Source organism: Jaculus jaculus, chromosome 15 (genome assembly GCF_020740685.1).
Source record: "Jaculus jaculus isolate mJacJac1 chromosome 15, mJacJac1.mat.Y.cur, whole genome shotgun sequence".
NCBI classification, from domain to species: domain Eukaryota; kingdom Metazoa; phylum Chordata; class Mammalia; order Rodentia; family Dipodidae; genus Jaculus; species Jaculus jaculus.
In genome coordinates, this window is record NC_059116.1 from 41396577 (window position 1) to 41418135 (window position 21559).

The following is a 21559-nucleotide window of genomic DNA, read 5'->3' on the forward strand; positions in this document are numbered from 1 at the left end:
GACCTTACATAGCAACAACACAAGGTATCATCACACTGGCAGCCAGAGGGTGCCGGATGGTGCCAACATCTCTACCAAAACCCATTAATGTAAGTACAGGAAATGTTTAAATTGCTTTAAACCTTAGATATCATCTTCATAAGACCCAAATAAACTAATTTCCATCCTCAATGTCACAAGGTAAGAAAATAACTCAAACTGTGCCTCATGGTTGCCAAGAGTTTTCAGGACTTCTGCTCACATGGGCACTGCCTCCAGTGCTTTTTTACCTGGTAAGAATAGCACTCTTTATTTCTAGACATACCACAAGCTCATGTAAGCTAGTTTACAAATCTGTTTTCACAATCAATAAACTTAAATGCCCAGATATATCACTGAATGCATATGTTGAGAAGGAGAGCTCATCATCAGGAACATAATATGTCAGGAACATATAGAAATTCATTTCTCTTTTTCTCATTTCAGCCTTTCTCCTTCCTGTTTTCTACCTGAAGCCTTTGAGGACCAGCTTTAGCTTAGCACCGGTCCCTACAAGTGTCCTTTGCCCTTTCGTTAAATAAGCGCATTTCTATATGTTTTTGATGTTGGACTTATTGGGATGTGCTACCGGTTCCTGCTTACTGTTGTGCATTCTTCATGCGTATGGACTCTGTGAATAGGCACCATCACTGACCTTCTCAACACTGGACTCTGCACTCAGATGTGCACTGAATCCCTTGTTGATAAATACACTAATGCAGGCATATATTGGTACCAGGGATGGTTCAGCCACATTTAGGTTCTCATTTCAGAGAATGGTCAATGCAGTTCACTGTCTAGGGCTAGAGTGCCCTACAAGACATACAAATGTGTGTGAGTGTGTGTGTGTGTGCATGCGCACACACACACACACACGAATTCACAATAGGCATGATTTGTGTATGTATGCAAACCTCTGAACAAGATCTCATAAATACTTAGTCTTTAGATTATTTATCACCTATTAAAAATATTAGATCAATCAATAGTATCTTGTAGATGTACACAATCTCAAAGTCATATAAAAACAGCTTCTCTAAATATCAATTATAGTGCTCAGATTGGGAGGCCAAGCTTTTAGTAATAACTCAGATATCCTAAGACTTTTTAGTCATTTAGTAGAAAATCTATAGAAATTTTCTCATATTTCTCCAATTACATAATTTATTGTTTTAACGTATTCCAATTTCATATTTATAAAAAAAAATAAGTGTTTCTTTTGCTGGAACCAAATTAAATGAATGAATAACACATTTTAATCAATGTAATATTAATATACTTAATGATTATTGAATATATCCTGTTAAATCTTCTATGACTTTCTGGTTGGCAAAATGCATTTTCATAAACTGCAGGTTTCATGTTAATTTGAGGTAATATTATAGTCATAGCACAGTATATCATGAGTTGGAATTGTGCATCCTTTTCTCCAAAGCGCTATGGCATGTGCCACTCTTGTTGACCTTACAGAGCACCACAGGTTCTCTTATCTCTATCTTTCAAAGCAGATAAGTGGCAGCCCAATGCAACACATATACCTAAAAGCTATGACATCGGCCATTAGTGTTTTCTTTTGTAAAGTCTTTCTGGACAGGGAGAATGAGGAAGAGACATTCTAACAGAAGCAATGGTATACAACTAAACTCTTGTATTTTGAGGTGAATTTTAAGGCGATTGATGCCTGCACATGCAGTCCTGTTGTTCTTTTCTGTGCAAAGAATATGGCAGGCAGCTGCGCCCATTTCTGCCCCATAAAGCTTCGTGTATACCTGATCTCTAGCTTGGGGAGATAAATGAGCTCACTTCAGGGTTGGGTCTCTAGGCAGGTGATGGCAATTCAGGAATGTGTTTATGTGCATCCAGCAGTGTTTCTGACTGTACATTTCTACATGGGTGGCCTCAAAGGGAGTGGATGAATGGAAACAGGATTGTTTATGAGGAAGCAATGAAAGGGATTCGTTTCTATGGAGGCCAGGCAGGTGACCTAGATTCCCACATGATGATGCATACATGGACGGACACTTTTTAAAAGAGAGAAATAAAAGCTTGGCTAGAGGCCACTTTAGTTTCCAGCCAATTCATATCATCTCTTTGAAGCTGCTTTCTGATCTCAAGAGAGGCTTTTATTTAATATGTGTTTGGGGGACTGGGTTTATTGAGGCTCTGAGAATCACACACAGTGTCCCAGCCCTGATTACTCAGCATGCTCCTGGCCACAGCAGACTGGACCTGGGGCCTTTGGCTTTAAATAAACAAACATGACATCTGCAAGACTCCCTTGTGACCCTCTGGTGACAGAGACTTATAAGAGTAAGTCTTTCCATTTTCCTGTGAAATTGAAAAATCCCTATACATCTTCCTAAACAAAACTCAAAAGGAAGCATTTCTACATGATTTCTGTTTTATAAGAGAAAGATCAATTAACATTAAGAAGTAGTAGGATATAAAATGAAGAAAAAAACTATGATTAGCCCCATGTTTAATATGCTTCTGTGTGTTTCTGTGTGTGTGTTTTGCTGTCTACTACAGATGGAAACTTCTAATTTGTAGGAGGTTCTCAGCACTGCAAATGCATTGAGAAAGCACTTCTATAGTTGTGAAGTACTACTTTCTAAATCAAGATATTGTGAAGTAAATCATTTGTCTATTTGTAATTTCAAGTCAGCAGTCTGAGTAATTATTACTGTGTACCGGTGACTCTCTGCAGGCTTTTAGTGTTGGATATTTGCATTTTGCTTACAATGTACTTGCTGGATAAAGCAAAATGCAGACTGGGAATTCATGAGCTCCCAACTGAGAAGACCCAACAGTTTGGACTGGTGAATGGAGCCAGTGTCTCATTCAACAGGCTGTGGTATGTACAGTCGGCATTAGCATGCAGAAGAAAGTACATGGATATCAGTGAAATTTGCTCTCAGCTCTCTGGCCAAAGCTGCAGACCTGGCAAGCTGTCTTGACCATTATCTTTACTCAGTGATGCATGGGCATGCAAAGTCAGTATTCTCTGCCTTCACTCTCTCAGAAAGTGTTATAACTGTATCCTCAGCTGAAAATGTCACAAACCTGAAGGTGTCTCATATTTTTTGTGACCCATGCTCATGGTGCTCTATGAAAGAAGAGTGGCCAAATTTAATATTGGAAGTATTTCCTTCTCTAGAGGTTTTCTTATGAAATTAAAGTTTTCCATCTATTCTGGGTAATTTTCACATACAGTGTAAAATGAGTCCAACTTCATCCTCTTGCATTTGCAAAGACATTGTTAACAGCACCATGTGTCTTTTCCCATTAACTGGTCTGGGCACCTGTGTTGAAAAATTCGTGAGCATATATTCCAAGTTTATTTCTAGATTTTTCTAAGCAATTGCTCTATATGTCTGTTTTTTATGTAATAAGTTTTAAAATTAAAAAGTGTGAGACTTCAAACTCCACTCTTATTTAAAATTGTTTTGGCTATTTGTATCCTTTAAGATTCCATATGACTTTGTGGAAGGCTGTTTTGTTTTTATTTATAGAGAAAACAAATGGATTTTAAGGACTGAATGAAAACTGTGGGTTTACTATAAACGTACTTGTTAAAATTAGCATCTGAGTAATATGAGATCTTCAAACTGTGGGCAAAAAATGTCTTTTTATCCATCTTTGGTTTCTTTCATTTCTCTGAAATATTGTCTAGATTTTATTGTTATTGGCTTAAAATTGATTTCCCTTTCAGTTTACTCATTAAAAAAAAAAGCAAAAAAAAACTTTTTTCCTGTTAATTTTGTATCTGGGATCTCAGCTGAATTCATTTACTCTGTGTGTGTGTGTGTGTGTGTGTGTGTGTGTGTGTGTGTGTGTGTGTTCTCATCTTTAGAATTTTCTACATGTGACATCAGGTTACCTGTGTACAGACATCATTCATTTTACTGAATTCCAAATTGAATGCCTTTTGCTTGCTTGCCACGCCTGTGTGAGGTGGACAGGACTACCGGCACAAGGAAAATGTGAAAAGCAGGCACAGCTTTCTGAATTTTGATTATTATTTTTAGGAAAATTGTTGAGTCCTTTACCATGCCGATGCCAGGTTGTGATTTTCTGATGTCTTGTTATGGAAATCCATATACATTTGTTCCATGGATTACTCTCAAGGTATCATCACTAGGGCATATAACCTCATGGAGTTCTCCTGAGGAAAGAAAAGTCTACCTGAGGTCACTCTATTCACAAATTCCTTTACTTCTATTTCTCTGAGACACATTCCTTACTCTCTTCATACATTCCCTGAGCAGCATATTTAATTCACTTAGTGAGTTACTTACAAATTCTTTTTATTATGAAATTAAAAATTAATCATGAGCCAGATGTGGTGGTATATGCCTTTAATCCCAGCACTCAAGAGGCAGAGATAGGAGCACCATAAGTTCAAGGCCATCCTGGGCTAGAGTGAGACCCTCTTTAATCAAACAAACAAACAAATAAGTAAAAATTAATCATGGCTCTTCTGTTGAGCATGTGTGAATAAGAACAATTATTGCATTGTATGTTGATCAGTGTGAATGAGAACAACTAGGGCTTCTCTACACACATATGTGGATGAGAATAACCATGGCTTTTCTGTTGGGCAGAGTGAGTGAGGGCAATCAGGGTTTCTCCATTGGGTAATATGTATAAGGAACAACCACAGCTTTTCTGTTGAACATGTATGAAGGAGAATAATCAGGGATTTTCCACTGGGCAACAATCAGGAATTATTGATGAGAACAATCAGGGTTTTTATGTTGAACACGTGTGGATGAGCATAGTCATGGCTTTTCTGTTGGGCATGTTGAGTGAAACATTGTCTTATATGTTTTTCAGAAGATGCCTACAAGACCCAGGTGAGGATCGACAATGAGCCAGCTTATTTGGACATCTTGGATACTGCTGGCCAGGTAGAAGATAATCTAATTGACCTTATCCATCTGAGGCCATTTGGTATTTGACATCCTATACATTGCCTCCAAAACAGATGAGTTTAACTCTTCAAACAGAATGAGCTTATATACAAGTAAATTGACATTAAAAGGTGGCTCGTTAGCAGCCAAAATATGTAAAATATTTCTCCATGTTATCAATATAAAATTGTACATACAGATGCTATATTGACAATAAAATTACAAAAGTTACGTATTGTCAATGACATATGATATGAGTAATTTTTAATGAGCCTAAAGTTTATTAAAATGAACTTCAACCTGTAGAAGATTGGGGAAGCATAGAATGGAGCAGGGCTCCATGGCAGTGTACTTGCCTCATATCTATATCAATTTGTGAGACATTATAAATATGAATTGGACACAGTGGGACCCTTCAATTCACCTGTCAGTAGGTGTAGGGCCAGGTAGTTCAAAAGGGTAGGAGATTTGCAAACATACTTGTCTTAAATAGATGCTTCAGACCAAAGAAAAGTGGACCTTAGTTTTTTATACATATGTTATTTTGATTTTTTTGATTGGATTCTAATCTCAGTGTAAAGGATGTGGTATGTAGCAAAGAGATTATTTGATGAATTTAGAATTTTATGGCTTAGGATGGTATTATATTTATTTGTTTATTTATTCTGCTTAATCTTGTAATTACCTCTGTAGGAGGAAAGGGGAAAGTGGAAAATCCAATACAGACTTCACTACATGTAATGATTTAAAGAAGTTCCCCTTAACAAAATGAATTACTCATAGTGAAAGCCATAGATTATGCAAAAAGACATCTTCCTTGTATTGTTTTCCTTCAAACTTAAACATTTTACAAGTTTAGGGTTGAGAATATAGCTCAGTAGTAGAGCTTAATTTGATTCTAGTACTGGAAAAAAGTATATTTTAATTTTTATGTGTTTTTGTAACTACTTTAAAAAAGCAGAAATTGCAGTACTGGTATTATATGTGTCCTAGAAATATAGGCAATCAACCTCTAGATTATGAATTTCATGAAGACCATCTAAAACCTCTATGTTAACAAAGTCATTTATTTTAGAGGGCATTTTAAAAATGAACTTATGGCAAAACTGTTATAGCCACTGTAGATATTTGTAAAAGAAAACTATTTTAATTATATGGAAGGACTATCTTACCTAAGTAAGAGAGTTCACTTATTTTTTATTTTTGAAGTGGGGGAAAATTGAACGAAATTGGAGGTAAATTGACTAGGCTAAATTTTAACTAATATAATGAAGTATTTGCAACCACCATAATCCACAGTCCCCCACCCCAAATAAAAGGCTGTCTGAGAAATAGTAAACTTGAATTACTGAAAGTAGCCAGTTAGAATAATTCTTCTGTTGAAAGTGAGATTACTCATTTATTGAGGAGTGTATCTCCCCCACCCCAACACACACACACATATAGGCTGCAGCCTTGGCCATGTTATTATCTGTGCCACTGGCTTGCAGGCAGATGCAGTAAGTAGTCTTTGATTTAGGACCCAGGCCTGTGGAGGTTCTAAATGTGTTCCTTGTTCACCAAGAGCAGAGCATGCTGCAGGTTGTCATTAGTCCTCAGGAAATAAAGAAAGAGGGAGATTACAGTCTTGAGTAGAGTTTTCATCATGGCAGAAAACAGAGAGAGCAGAGGATGGGTATCACATCTTGTGACACTAGCTGGGTGGCAGCAGCAAGAACAACCTGGCTATGAACACCCAGTGGACTAAACTAATCAACCCCAATGTCCTCCACTAGCAACACATATCCTCCAGAAACGTTATCCTTCTTAAAGACTCCACCAGTTTATGAGGCGTATTCATAAATGTATGGGGGACATTTCATCCAAAATACCACAGGGAATTTTATTAATCTATGGACAATTTAGAGCATCATGTGACAGAAATCTGATATTCTAAGACAATACTGAGCAACTTACAAGTACCTTGTCAAAAAGGTAATGCTACTATATCATTGAAAGTTCTCTCCAAGCAAGTATGAACCGTACCCAAAGATGGTCTGATGTGCATCCAGTTACGTAGATCATGATGTTTTGGTTTTTAAAGTATTATTAAACTTTCTTACATAGGCAGAGGTCTCCATAATTGTTTTAACAGAACTTAAGTCCTTATAGGTGACAGTGTAAAATTCCATTGATATTGTTTAATAAGTTCCTCTTGTTTTCTTGTGATATCATGGATAAGTACATTGGTTGTCACTTACCCATAATACAATAAACTGAGGTGGGGAGATTGAAAAGATGTTAACAATGTGACCACCTAGATTTTGAGTATGGTGTTTGTGGTGTTTGGAATCATATGTCCCCCATAAACTTATGTGTTTTGAATGCTTGAACCCCAACTGGTGACTATTTATAAGGTGGAACCTTGCTTGAGGAGGTATGTTACTGGGCGTTGACCCTGAGGACATTAGTCTTCAGTTTGCCAGTGTTAGTTTGGCTAACTGTCCTGCTACTGTTTTCCACCTCATGTTGGCAAAGAAGTGATGTCCTGCCTCTTCTGCTCTATCATTTTCCCACTGTAGTCATGGAGTTTCCTATTACAGGCTGTAAGTCAAAATAAATCCTTTCATTCCATCAGCTGGTTTTGGTTGGGTATTTTGTTCCAGCAATGCACAACCACAATGTTAAGCAGACGGATGAAGAGGCCCTCCACATACAGGTAATATTTGAGGCCAAGTACCAACCTATTTTGTAAGGAGCCAAAGGAACACCCTTATGACAAAGGACAGGATAACAAGAAGAGATTAACAGATGTATGCAACCTAGGCTTTAAGGGGCACCGGAGAGTCACAGATTGAAGGAACACCTAAGTATTCAGAGGAAATTTCATGTTTATGCCTACATTTCTGATGACAAATGGAAGGTTATGCCATGGTTGGTGAGACATGCAATGGTGATGTCCAACTCGAGACTCATGGACCAAACAGCCCAGCATATCTCTGAATGTGACCTGATAAAAATCTTTTTAAAAAAGATTTTTCTTTAAACTATCATGAGACTTTTTTTCACAAATTTTAATAAACCAGTCAAGTGTTTTTTGATCATGAACTTTGGATGACAGTGTGTCATCATGTCAAAAAATTGGACAGCCTTGGATGAACAAGGAAGGCTAGATTATAAGGAATGTCTATGGCTCTTTGAGCCACATTTCTTTCTTTGGGGAATACAATAGGATGCCCATCACTTGAAGGTGACTTTACTGCTTCTGCGGTGTTCTCACTTTCTCAGTTATGAAATTTGAGAGCATGTCCTGTACCACATGCTATCCAGGAAGGGCTACAGATCCATAGTAATTCCGTAGACCCCACCACATCTCAGATTAGGAAGGACTTTTTAATCCACCCTTCTTCCAGGATGGCAATTATTTTTCAATGTTTAATTCCAGAAAAATCTCATTAGGACTATGATTTACTGTAATAGATAGCTTCAGGTTCACTGACATGAACTTCCAGACCATGTTATAAAGGAAGGGCTTTATTGAAGCTTACATATCTAGGGGAAGTTCCATAATGGTAGAAGAAACTGGCCCCCTCTTAAAGGACCAGGCAAAGAGAGAAAATGTTAAAAGCCAAAAGCCACACAACACAGTACTCTTCAAGAACTCCAGCTAGGCACACTTTGCATATCTTTAGATTGAAATCTCAAACCCACCACCACACCTTAAGATCTTCCCAGTGACTACTTCCAGCCAAGTGGCAGCACATGCAAATTACAAACTAATATTGGGGGCCATCTATTCAAACTATCACTTTTACCCACTTATAAAAACATGTATTTTTGACATGTTTTGAAGACAGTTGTGAACAGCTTTAATTATTAGAAGCATTTTCTTGCAATGAGTTAAAATGTTTATGACTCTAGTTTCCTAATAGCTCTAAATAGATCATTTTGAAAAGTTACTTGATACATTTTAGAACTGGAATATTCAATATTCAGGGAGTTTGAGTGCTTATTCAGTGTATTGTAGGGAGCTCAGATGCCAGATATGTCTAGAAACCATCCCCATGCCCTCTTAAGTCTTTCTTGCATGTCTATTTTTAAATCTCTTTCTGTACCAAGGATGCCCAAAATTACCTATGGTGGCTTCAATGAAATGTTCCCCATAGTGTCATGTGTTTTGAATACTTTTTCACGAGCTGGTGTTAATCTAACAAGGTTGGGGGGGGGGGCCTTTGGGAAGTGGATGTTTGATGAAGGAAGTAACTTGGGGTGGAACTTGGGATTTTATAATTTAACCCCCTTGCCTGTGTTAGGTAAGCACAATCTTGCTACATCCTTTGAGCTGGTGCAACAAGATCTGATTCCTTGTTATCTGTTCTTGCCATGTTTTCCCCACAAACACAGAATATAAACTTCCCCTCAAAACTAAGCCAAAATAAAAACCACTGCTTCCATAAGATACTACTGGTTTTGTGTTTTGTCTCAGCAATGAAGGTAACTGCTACATCACGAAAATGCTGAGTGCAAGAACATGGAGTGTCTGCCCTCAAAAAGCTTCACATTTGGAGTATTTGGAAGGGTTCTCATAAATGTTGTAACATTGTGTTAAATACTATGGGAGCAGATACACATAGGGCTAATGAGCACTGCCAGAGATTTACAATAACTCAGTCGAAAACTGCAGAGAGTTATGAGGGTTTTTATGTGAAAGTCTAACAGAATGTGTATAGTAAGTTCAATTTATGTTTGTTTTTTCTTATATGAAAAAAGCATAATCAGTTCTGTAAATAACCCATGTACTTTTTATATTTTTAAGACTAACAAACACATATAAACCAACTTTAGTAGACATTATTTTGTATTTATATATATAACACTTCTTCAAGAAACCTTAAATGCACTTTTCCTAACTTTTTTTAAAACATGCCATTACATCCGTTTTCTGAAAGTTCCTAGACATGATCATTGCCCAAAGCTGGCTGCTGCTGGGTTTGTGTCGAAGTAAAACAATGGGAGATGTGGTTATTATTTTGCTTATATCCCCAATAGCTATGCAGTCAGAAAATATCCCCTGGCCAAACTAACAGACTGTACCCTTCCTTGAAATGAGTGAATTAGTCTAGATCTTTGAGGTATCCTTCAGGTTTAAAGATGTGTGATTTTCTGTGTTTCAGCTGGCTTACATGGGATGTAATTCTGTACCAAGTTTACTTGCTGCTGTTTGGCTTCAAATGCTTTTATATTCTGTGTTTGTAGTATGTCCTTAGAAAGATATTTCAGGGCATGACTCTTGCTTTGGGAATAATTTCATTCTACAATGGGTGTGAAAATTTTAAGGTCTTAGTAAGCAGTACTTGAGCTAGAATTGTTCCGATTTGGACATAATATGTTTCTATGATCCGAAGGTCCTGTTAGACACCCCAGGCAGCTCCTCACTAATTGTGCTCTAAGGTCAATGCAGGTGCACGGACCCTTCACTCAGCTTCTACTGTATTTTGATAGTTGATTATTTAAGTGATTACCAAGTCAATTTGAGCAATTTCACATTAGAATAGCAAGGTACAAGAAGGTAGATTTTAAGAACTTGCAGCCAATCAATGTGGCAAGAATTTTCTTCAGTTACATGTTTTGTGAACAGGTGCTATGAAAGAGAAGTGGCTTTTACCTGAGTCTCATTCTCACATACTTCTGGTGCTGAAGCTTTCCAACTCCAGACTCCAACACAGTGCCCTCTAACCTTCACACTATAGTCTTTTCACATACTTCTCAATTTCTCAAAGCACTCCGTGGAAGGATTTCCTAGAGCCTCTAGAACTATGAAACACATAAGAAAATAAACCTAGAAATGAGTCTTTAGCTAAATGAGTTGTCACTTTGAACAATATGAGAAAAAAAGGTAAAGAAAATCATACAAAAAATTGAAAACATGGCCTGATATTGAAGTGGGAAATTAACATGGTAGCTACTACCATCAAGAGACTCAGCAAGGCTCAAGTGAGAGACAGAGTATTTTCACGACCAGACCCACAACCAGATTCATTTCCTGAGCAGACAGAGCCTCTTTCCTGCCTTCCATCTTGGTCAAGGTCTCAGTGACACATTCTGTTCTGTCTGGGATGGTTGAAAATTATCCACTATTAACATTACTACAAATAGGATGGGTATAGAAGTTAAATTTTCAACGATGTTTCTGGTTAGTAATTGTACAGTAATTAATGTTGGATAATTCAATTTTTAGTATTGTCATTTAAAAATGATTCAATTTGGATGAAAACATGTTTAGTCATTCATAGGTCTTCTCCAACAAGAGGATCTTAATAAGTGAATATAAACTACCTGTGAATCAAATGTGCTATCTAAGAAGGCAAAATCTTATAATGAAAAGAAATAAGAAACCAGAAAGAAGTTAAAATCATTTTGTAGCCAAATCAATTGCAGAAAAAAATCTATAAAATCATGTTGTTTATTTATTCGTCTTAGAGAGGATGACTACAGCTTATCAGAGTGCAGTCCCAGTTAAGGCCATGCATGAGCTACTGGTCACCTCACTTTTTGTTGTTGTTGTTTTGATTTTGTTGTTGTTGTTGTTTGTTTGTTTTCACATATGACTTTTAAAACTCAAATTTTTACAATGGACAACTATAGGCAGACAGTTAAATGATAAAATAATCTAACACTTTAGAATACAGGAGCAAGTTAAAATTATTTTAAAGCACAAGATTAAGCACAAAAATACATTAGGGTCTAAGATGTGCCTCAGCATGTTGCCAAGTACACTCGAGGACCTGGGTTTTGTTTCCAGCATCACTGAGGAAAAATAAAAACAAAAACAAACAGAGCTGATTATGACCAGGACAATATGCTATAAATGTGAGCTTTCCTACAGCCAACTAGATGTGATAATGATATTTATAAATGATGCTAGTAAACTATATAATATAATTATTTTAATTTTTACTGATAGACATAAAAACAATGAAATTTAAAAACTGCCTAGAAGGTGGCCAATTTTAACATGTGTTCTAATGGTAAATTTTAATTTAGAGTGAAATTTTTTTATCCTGTTAACTGCAAAAGGTATATTTTTAACAATGGCTAGAGAAATAGCTCAGCAGTTAAAGCACTTGCCTGCAAAGCCTAAGGACCTGAGTTTGGTTCCCCAGTACCCAAATAATACCAGATGTACAGAATTGCACATCTGTCTGGAGTTCATCAGCAGTGACTAGTGGCCCTGGTGCAACCATTCTCTCTCTCTCCCTCCCTCTTTTTCCTTTGGAAGTTATTTATTTTCTGTCAATGTGGCTTTCATTTTATTGGAATAAAAACAGCATGTTCTCTCTCTCTTAAATAAACAAATATATCATTTCAAAAGATATACAAAAAAATGACTGTACATTTCACAACTGTGTGTCTGAGTGTCGACTGTGTGAGCTTCAGCTTGTGTGTACCTGCTGGATGCTTCTTACATTCTCAGCATGAGTATGTTTGCAATGTTGAACTATTACTCATTAAGGTAAAAAAAAAAAAGTAAAATAGATAAAAAGAGTAAATTCCTTGACCTTAAGAAATTTATATTACTATTTTTCATTTTAAGAGAAAATTTAGAGCTGGGAAGATGACTCAGTTGGTAAGGCACTGACCACATAATCATGAGGACCTGAGTCCTGATCCTCAGGCCCCACACATGAATACCAGGCATGGTGCATAGTTGTGTGAACCTGTGGTCTCAACTCTTGGCAGGTCCTCTCAGAAAGCAGGCTAGATAGTCTAGCCAAATCAAGGCCTGGTACAAGTGAGATATACTATCTCAATAGAAATGATGGGGAGTAACTGAGGAAGGCACCAAACATTGATTTTTTTTTTGGCCTCCTTATGCACATGCATTCTGAACGAGCATGCATAACACACACACACACACACACACACACACACACACACACATACACAAAGAATGAAAGAATTCAGACTCAAAACTGAAGAACTATTTCATTACCATATTTTAATCCTTTGCTACCTCTAATAGTGCATTTCATTATCAAACCCGACTTGAAGCACCTAATTACTCACTGGTATGATATGCAGAGCATTCATATTTATACATGTGCCATGTATAATTTTTTAGCTGAAACTTGGAAATCTTCAAAACCAAACCTGCCAAATTTTAAAAGACTTATTCTTGGCATTTACATAAATGACTAGGAAGACTCTTGAAAGTGTAGTTTTGATAGAAACAGCTGAAGAACAAAATGCCATGCCATGATGTCATTCTTGACTTTTCAGACTCCTGCTTGCCACTAAGCCTGGCCTTAGAGTCAGGGTTCTGTTTGTGTTGGTTGCTGGCAGAGCTTTGCACCCCGGAATGAGAGCTGGCTGGGGCACAAACAGAACTACCACTAAGAATGGCCCCTAGATAGATATATATATTTTAATTTACTATTCATGTAAATGACTGCAATGATGAATATTAAAATACAGAAGTGTCTCAGATGTTACATATTGCAGTCTTTTTAAGGTTAAGATAAAAACACTAAAATAAAATGCCCAGTAAGTGAGGCCCCTTATGATTAGCTGGGATGACTTCGCATGTTTGTGAAAAACTCAGTCCATTCCAGAGTTCAGTTTGAGTATGTGGCACAGAGCAGAAGTGACACCATCTCATTTGATCTGGTCTGGTGGAGCCCAGGTTAAGAGATCAATCCCAATAAAAGCTGCAACTTTGCCACATTATATGCTTCTTAGCTAGTGTATCAAAAGCTAAATGCCAATTCGTTTTCTTTATAAGATTAAATCATCCATTAGGAGAAGAATTTAGTAATCTTTGATTCACTAGCCCTGTCTGCAGTCTTGTCAGATATAGTGTGCAAACTTCTTGATAATGTAGCCTTTTAAACAATTGTGGCAAAAATATATGTAAGAATTTTTGGATGGTCATAGGATACAGGTAAAGACTCTTGGTAATTTATTAAATCTTTTATTCTTCTTAATATTCTTCAGAGGCTGGGAAAGTGGCTCACTGGTTACAAGTACTTGCTTCCAAAGCCTGCTAGCCTGGGTTCTTTCCCCAGTACCCACATAAAGCCAAAGAGAGAAAGTGCTGTATGGGTTCAATGCTGGCTTACACATGTACAAATAAATAAATAATTTTTAAAAATCCTCAAACACCCGAGAGACTTCATTGGAATCCAGAAACAGATATAATTTGGTACCCAAATTTCTTCACTAGAAATCAGTTCTGTAATTATGACCTTGCATTATGTGTTGGGCCATCTACCAATAAATATCATGCAAATTTCTGCTTCAGTAAACAACTGGAGAAAAGTGGGCCAAAAGAGTTAGAAAGTGTATCACCCCAGAGCAATTAATTATTTCTAAATCAAGCAAGAAACTTTTGCTCAATAGAATTTGCTGAGGTTCCTGTCTAATACCTTTCAGCAAACTGTGTTAATTCATTTGTGTTCCAGCATTCTCTGAAATCTGATTTTTTTTTTAATACAGACAGAAATGATAATGAATATCTCATGCAGTGACTTCTCTTAGCAACACTGGGTCCATGTTACAGTGGTAGTTAGTTTGAAACTAAATGAGGAATCACCCTCCCACTGGGCTAACAAGTATTTTTTTGGTATCACTAAGAAATCAAAAACAAGTTTCTTCTGGCAGGGATCACAACTTTGCACCCTGCCTTCCATTCTGAAGTGAATCTGTTTGACTCTCAAAGGCTCTGAAGATAAACATTCTTTCATCTTCTGAACAATACTTCTGTGAGTGCCTTGGGCAGTTAGCTGAATCTTCTAGCTTATTATCCAAAAATATTATTCTCTCAACCTAAATCAATTCAACTTTCAAATGAAAGTTAAAATAAAATCTAATGGAAATTTGAAATGCGTTTTATCAGTAATATTTTTAATGGCCCCATAAACTGTGATCTTTCAAGGAGGAAAATAGTTTCAAAACCATTTAAATGGGTTTTCCCTCCCTATTATGTTTTTTTTTTTATTATTTTTCATCTGTAATTCAGGAAAGCTCCATTTACGATAAAATGTAAAGTGCTATTACTTTTCTTTGCAGATATCTAACCTCGATTTCACAATCAAGTTACTGTTCTGGGAAGCCCAAAGTGCTTCCTGGTAGACAATTGGCTATTTCTTACAGATTTTTTTTTTTTTGTAAGTACAATAGAGTCTGCTTTGACATTAGATAATGCTTTCACATCTACAATCAAAGAAATGAGTCTGAGTTTGGGAACCATAAAAAAGGGTAAGATACAGGTGAGATGGTAGTTTTATCTCATTAAAAAGTTATAATGAACTAAATCAAGCCAACATCATCTCATTGTGCTACAAGAAGCCAATGTGACCAAGTATTTCCAGAAGCCACAGCATCAGCATTATGTGTAAATGCACTGTCTCTTCCCTTCAGCAGGAGAATGTACTGGGTGTTTGCTCTACAAAGTAATCTCCAAACGCAAAATGATGAATCACATATATCTTTTAAGACCACAGGAAATGTAATCTCAATACCAGTTCACTGGGGCTCAAGGAAAATGTTCCCACAATTAGACTGCAAGGTTGAGCCTCTCACAGGGCTCGCAAGTCCTCACAAGAGATCGATGTGCTGAGGCGACTGCTTTTGCTTGTATTTGGTCTTAGCCACGTGTCAACTCCTATCTTGATCTTGCCCTCTAATTACAGATGAAATAAACCTGTTGCTTCAGTGAGACCCAGGAAGCTCAGCACATTTTCAGAGTCAGCATGGCCAGCTGGTTCTGGCTATTTTGATACAAGCTCATGTATGACTGTGAATTTCACAGGTGGGCAGCACTCCTGCATGGAACCCATTATGTCCAGCCATGTTGACCAGTGTCACTGTCCAATCATTCCCAAGCACCAACTACTGGTCACAACTTTAATTACATTTCTACATATATCTCAACTGAATTATAAGAGAAGAAAAGATAAGGCAGAATTTGAGTCAACTTAGAAATCATTAAAGTTCTTAAATTGTTTTACAGTATAGGATTAAGGTAAATATGGGCTCAGTATGGTTAATCTATAACATTATAGTTTTCCATCCTATATTTTTTAGTGTTTCAACTAGCTGAACTAGAATGGTTTCTTTTTCAAATAACTCCCCGAGTTATACCCTCTATTCATTTCATAAATAGTATACACTTGCACCACATCCTGCATCTTACAAATCAGACACCTAGAGATACAAAGAGGAACTTACAGACAAATATAATAAACACAAAACTCATAAAATTGTGAATATTCAAAAAAACTTTACAAGAAGGTTAATTGATTACATTTTATAAGCATCCCATATGCATGTGTGATAACAGGAAGTTAATCCTTTCCTCCTATGCTATGGAAGTACTGAGCAGCAACCTTTACATGGAAAGCAAAGCATTAGTCACCATACTTCCAGGGACATCAGACTCCCTGTGCTCTGGATGGATATAGGCTGAGTCACTCCTACAGGGCCTGTTAAGGAAGAATGACAATACTTCCATACATCATTAACCATAAGAGTTAGTATCGCCCTTGAGCTTGGACTCTGTCAGTTGTGAGGGCTACTGCAAATATTGGTAATAACACAAAAATTTGCCCAAATATCCTCAGTTTTACACCCTGTGGTACTTGGGATGTGAAATGCCCTCCATGGCCTTATGTGTTTGTTATTTGGGCTCATGCTCAACCGCCACCTGGTGGACCCTTTGGAAGGTGGAGGCTGCTGGAGGGGTGTGTCCCGGGAAGCCGATCTCGAGATTTGTTGGTCCAGCGCTATTCCACTCAGTGTTCACCAACACATTCACTCTTGCTGCTGTCTCTCAGCTGAAGTGAGGAGAGGAGAGGCCCAGCCTCCGCTCTGCCTCACTTTCCCTGCTATGATGAAGCTTCCCCTCCAGAATGTAAGCCACAATAATAAATCCTGTCATCCCATCAGCTGTAGATAACTGCCACCCAGCCCTTTTAGAACTCTTTTGCCCATGTCCATTCGGTAAGCAGGCACATGTGTAATAGAGATGCTTGTGGCAATTCTGAACATCCCTATGTGGTGATGCCCAGTAAAGCACACCCCCATGAAGTCTCGGCTCAAAGCAGGCAAAGCACAGGGCAGACAAGAAACACTCTCAGAAGGCTCCTCATCACAGCTCACTCATTAAGACTGAGGGCTCTCGGGAATCTATCACTGCAGAGTGTGTAAGACAGCCTCGCTAAGCTGTGGAAATGGTCTTTCTAGGTCCTATTTATAGTGACATAATTTTAGGGGGAAAAAAAACCATTTTTCTCCTTGCCTGTTTAATAAGCCAGATCTTGTCCGTCTTTCCTTAGAACTTATGCTAAATGTGCTTTTTAAAAAAAAAAAAAAATTAGATGATGGCTTTATGAAGGCTCTGCTTGTAAGGTAATCTTCTTAGGCCTCATACCAGACATTTCTCAAGCTGAAGCACATAATAAATTATTAGGTATATCCCATATGCTGTCCTGCCTGCACCAGGCTGCTGATTCTTTCTGGAAGACTAATGCCTCCAAGAAATGCTGCATAGTATCAGTAACTTATGACTTTCAATTAGTTTGGTAGTTTGATTATGGAGATTAGTTTGAATGAAGTGCAAAGGCATCCACCTGATAAACAACTGCCCCCCCCCCACCCCACCAGCCTATTAAGACACTAGCAATTCTCTGGTTTGGATCTTCAGTTTTGTTTGCATTAAAGTAGAATGGAAATCCCTGCCATGGAAATCCCAGAAAATTCACTGAAGCCAGAAATTTTTTAATATACCTCAAAGCTGCCTTTTGAAAGTTAGTCTGATTAGGCCTAGAATGATAGCTATGACTGCTTTAGCTACAGTATTTAACAGTCATGATATAATTTAATTTAAACATGTCATTCTTAGTTTAGTCCTGGAAGTCAAAAAAAAAGGCTTTATTCTGTTATTTAAAGTATTATGAAAAATATTTTAATCACCATCTCAAAATTACAGTTTACAAGTGATAAAGTTCCTGTGATTTTAACTTTATCAGAAATAAAATGATAAGCACATTACTTTTAATTATGAAAAATTATGAATTTTAGAAGATCATTTTATTAAGAGTTCCTGAGAGCCAGGTGTGGCAGTACATGCCTTTAATCCCAGAACTCGGGAGGCAGTGGAACGAGGATTGCTATAAGTTCAAGACAATCCTGAAACTACATAGTGAATTCCAGGTCAGCCTGAGCCAGAGTGAGACCCTACCTCAAAACAAACAAACAAACATAAAAAGCAAGCAAACAAACGTAAAAAGCGTAGTGAAATGGCATGTTTTCCATGAGTCCCAACTTCCCTCACACCCAATAAAGGGCCCGTGACATTTTCCTGTGAGATATTTTCCTTTCTGCTTCCTGACTGGATGCAATGTGACCAGCCTCCTGTTCTAGTCACCACACCTTCCCTGCCATGGTGGACTGTTTCCTTAACTATAATACAGGAAAAAAACTCTTCCTTCCTTAAATTGCTTCTTGTTAGGTGTTTTATTACAGCTGTGAGAAACACAAATAATGTAGCAAATTTACAAAATTGGAAGTGCCATCATTTTTAGGCAGAGACAGATAAGGGACAATGTGCCAAATTAGACTAAGTAAATAAGGATAGTCAGTCATGTTCATCATTTAAAATTTTATTCCACGTGTGATATTTTAAATTTTCATCATAGAATGTTCTAGAGGAAGAACTGTGAGAGGCAGTGATTGCATAAAGATAATTAAGAGCTTTTACAGAATCATGGGCAAAGACTATGGGTGGAGAGAAGCAGCAAGCTCCAAACTTCCTGAAGATGTAAAAACACAGGTTGGACAGATGGTCTAGGGTTACAAGTGACCATAGTGAATAGTTGAGTCTTGGCCTGGCTTGTTAGTATTTTTCATGCTCAAATGGCATACATATATGGCAAGAATATTTTGTTATACAAACATTTTTCTTGCCACGAAAGTCATTTATTATTCATGTGCCATAATGGTTATCGGGGTTTTTAGCTCATTGGCAGGGTGACACTTCTATACTTATCAAAACTGATATGATTTTCATCCCAGCACCAGGAACTAGATGAATGGGCATATCAAGTTTCTGAATGTGTATAGAAGTGCCAGAAGGGTGAGTGTCTTGTCCAACGGTTTTGAATATATCTTAGCATAGCAAATCAAGATCATCAGATTGCTATAGAACAATAGATGAGAATTGCTGTAATGATCTTACAACATTACATTTTAAAACAGCAATTTAAAAAAATCTTGTAAGCTTCTAAATTTAGCAAATTATCAAAATCCTGATCTTAAAGTAATCTATAAGAAATTCATTTTTATAGACATTTGCCTTGCAAATGTGAGCAATATTTGGTTTTCAAAGCAGAAGAGCTCTTTCTATTCTTGATACCTGGTGTAGCAGGAGTTTTCTGACAACCTTCTATTTAACTCATTCACCACTTTAACCAGCTCTCTCTCAAATCCTGATGGACATCTCCAGTCTTCTTAATGCTAGAAGAGGTTCACTATTATAACTGTACTTTATCTCTCCTCCAAATGCTTACTAACTCAGTTACTTTTTCTTCCTAAGAAGGTCATACCCTGTACATAATCTATAATTATTTAAGTTAAATGCATTTTGTGCACTGATAAAACTGTCCAGAGAGTGAGCACTTCTTTGCAGTTGTGTAGTGAAATGGCATGTTTTCCATGAGTCCCAGCTTCCCTCACAACCCCAACTGTTGTTGAAATTGGGGATGGCAAGGCAGTTTAAAAATCTGACATTTAAAAATCTGTAAGTAGAACTCTTATAGATTCTCAAGCATCTCAACTTCTTGCCCTGATTTAATGATACCAAAACTTTCAAGCATTAAGGATGCATTATGCAAAAATGTAGCTAAATTTGGCAGATTTATGTTAAAAGGGGGGTGTGATGGCACACCACCAAAGATTGGAGGATAAATATGCTTCAAATGACATAGATGGCTTAATATATGTATCAAGATAAACTATTGTAATTTTAAAGTGATGATAGTATAAAACCAGACATGTTTGTTGCTTTTGTTTTGTTTTCATGTTTTCAGGTCTTAGCACACAGTTCTGGTGGGTAACCAAGAGACTTTGCAATAGCATATATTATTTGGGGGGCCTCTAGGGTATCCATGACCAACAACTCACTGGAAGACTCCACCTCTGGCATTGGAATGTTCCTATAGTAACCCCATTGCTTCTGAGCACAGCCTTATGCATTCCCACAGGGCACTTCTGCCTAAGTTCTCTCTATCTATACACACACAAAGAAGTAGGTTTCCACTTATTCACTGTTTTTATTTAAATATTTTATTCATGTATTTACTTGACAGAGAGAGAAAGAGATGCAGATAGAGAGAAAATGGGTGCATCAGGGCCTCTAGCCAATGCAAACAGACTCCAGATGCATGGGCTACTTTGTGCATCTGGCTTTATGTAAGTCCTGGGGAACTAAACCTAGGTCCTTTGGCTTTGCTGAACAGTGCCTTAGCCAGCCCCATTTATTCACTGTTTAAGCAGCCCTGAACATGGAGCCCAAACACCAATGAGTTTTTGCTTGAATCATCAGTAAAGATTTTGTTTCTAAATACTTATTGATGTTCCAGGCTGGACTATGGCTTCCATAAATTGCAAAAGAATAAGCTTTCATCCAACTTTCCCCATCTCTCTTGGTACCCTTCAGAGCATCTAGGCTTCCACCAGACCACTTGTCACAAACCTTCCACTTCTGACTCACTGGGCCTATTGCACATTGTGAGACTATCAGTATATCCGAGCTTTGTGGATGATTTCCTGTGCTGGGTTCCCAGAGAGTAATAATCGTGATAGCACCAGGTGCTAGCCAACCCTTCTTCAAGAGACTGCCTACTGCCACTGGTGCTGCGGCTCCTTGGAATAATTAAAGCAGACAATTTGACCACGATGCATTTCTCTTGTTAATTATCAGGTCATTAGCCTTAATAAGATCAATCTGTGATTGGATGCACTGCATCTCAGTCTGAGGAAATGGAGCAGAGAGGATATCAAATTTCACGTCCACGTTCCAGTTTTCTTTTACCTTCATCTCATATCATGGAGTCCAAGGAGCCCATGGGGGCTGTGAGTGCACTCTCTTCAGGCCCAAGTAATCAAAGATCCAGGCACACCACAGCAAGTAGGAGCACATGGTGTAAGAAAAGGACTTATGTCCCGATCAGCACTTGTTTCTGGGCCACTGAGCCAGGCTTGGCTGGATTGTTAGATGTCTGACCCATTTCTTTTAGCTATTAGTGTTTGCTGGTAGGAATGTGGGCCTTTAGGTGACACTAACACTGCTCTCACTGTGCTAAGACAGGGAGCTCTGTCCTCGGGTGTCAAGGATGGCTTCCAGGCCCAAAGTAAACATCCACTCTCAAACCCCCAGTGATTCAGTATTTTCCAGAATGTAGGAGGTGACCAAGACACTGTTGACAATGGTCACATTCCTAGGAGCACATCACATTCTTCTGAGGAATTTTGACAATCTTTGGAACAGGACAAGGTATGGACGGTTTTGATTATTTTTGTCTCAGAAACCTTGGCCTAAGTAAGGTGGCATCCAATTACAGCTGCTAGCAGTCTCTGTTTAATTTCTCTCC

At 37.7% G+C, this 21559-nt stretch overlaps 1 protein-coding gene across 3 annotated transcripts in view; it reads left to right on the forward strand.

Annotated features, from left to right (window-relative positions):
• The window catches only part of Rit2 (Ras like without CAAX 2), a 415489-nt gene that overhangs the window by 132551 nt on the left and 261379 nt on the right, over window positions 1–21559 (forward strand). For 2 of the 3 annotated variants that reach the window (XM_004665844.2, XM_045135257.1), the window contains one exon: window positions 4855–4928. In XM_004665844.2, coding sequence (XP_004665901.2) covers window positions 4855–4928 — 74 coding nt within the window. Of the gene's footprint in view, window positions 1–2740; window positions 2873–4854; window positions 4929–21559 lie in introns of those variants that run through there. The other variant, XM_045135258.1, reaches the window with a different exon arrangement.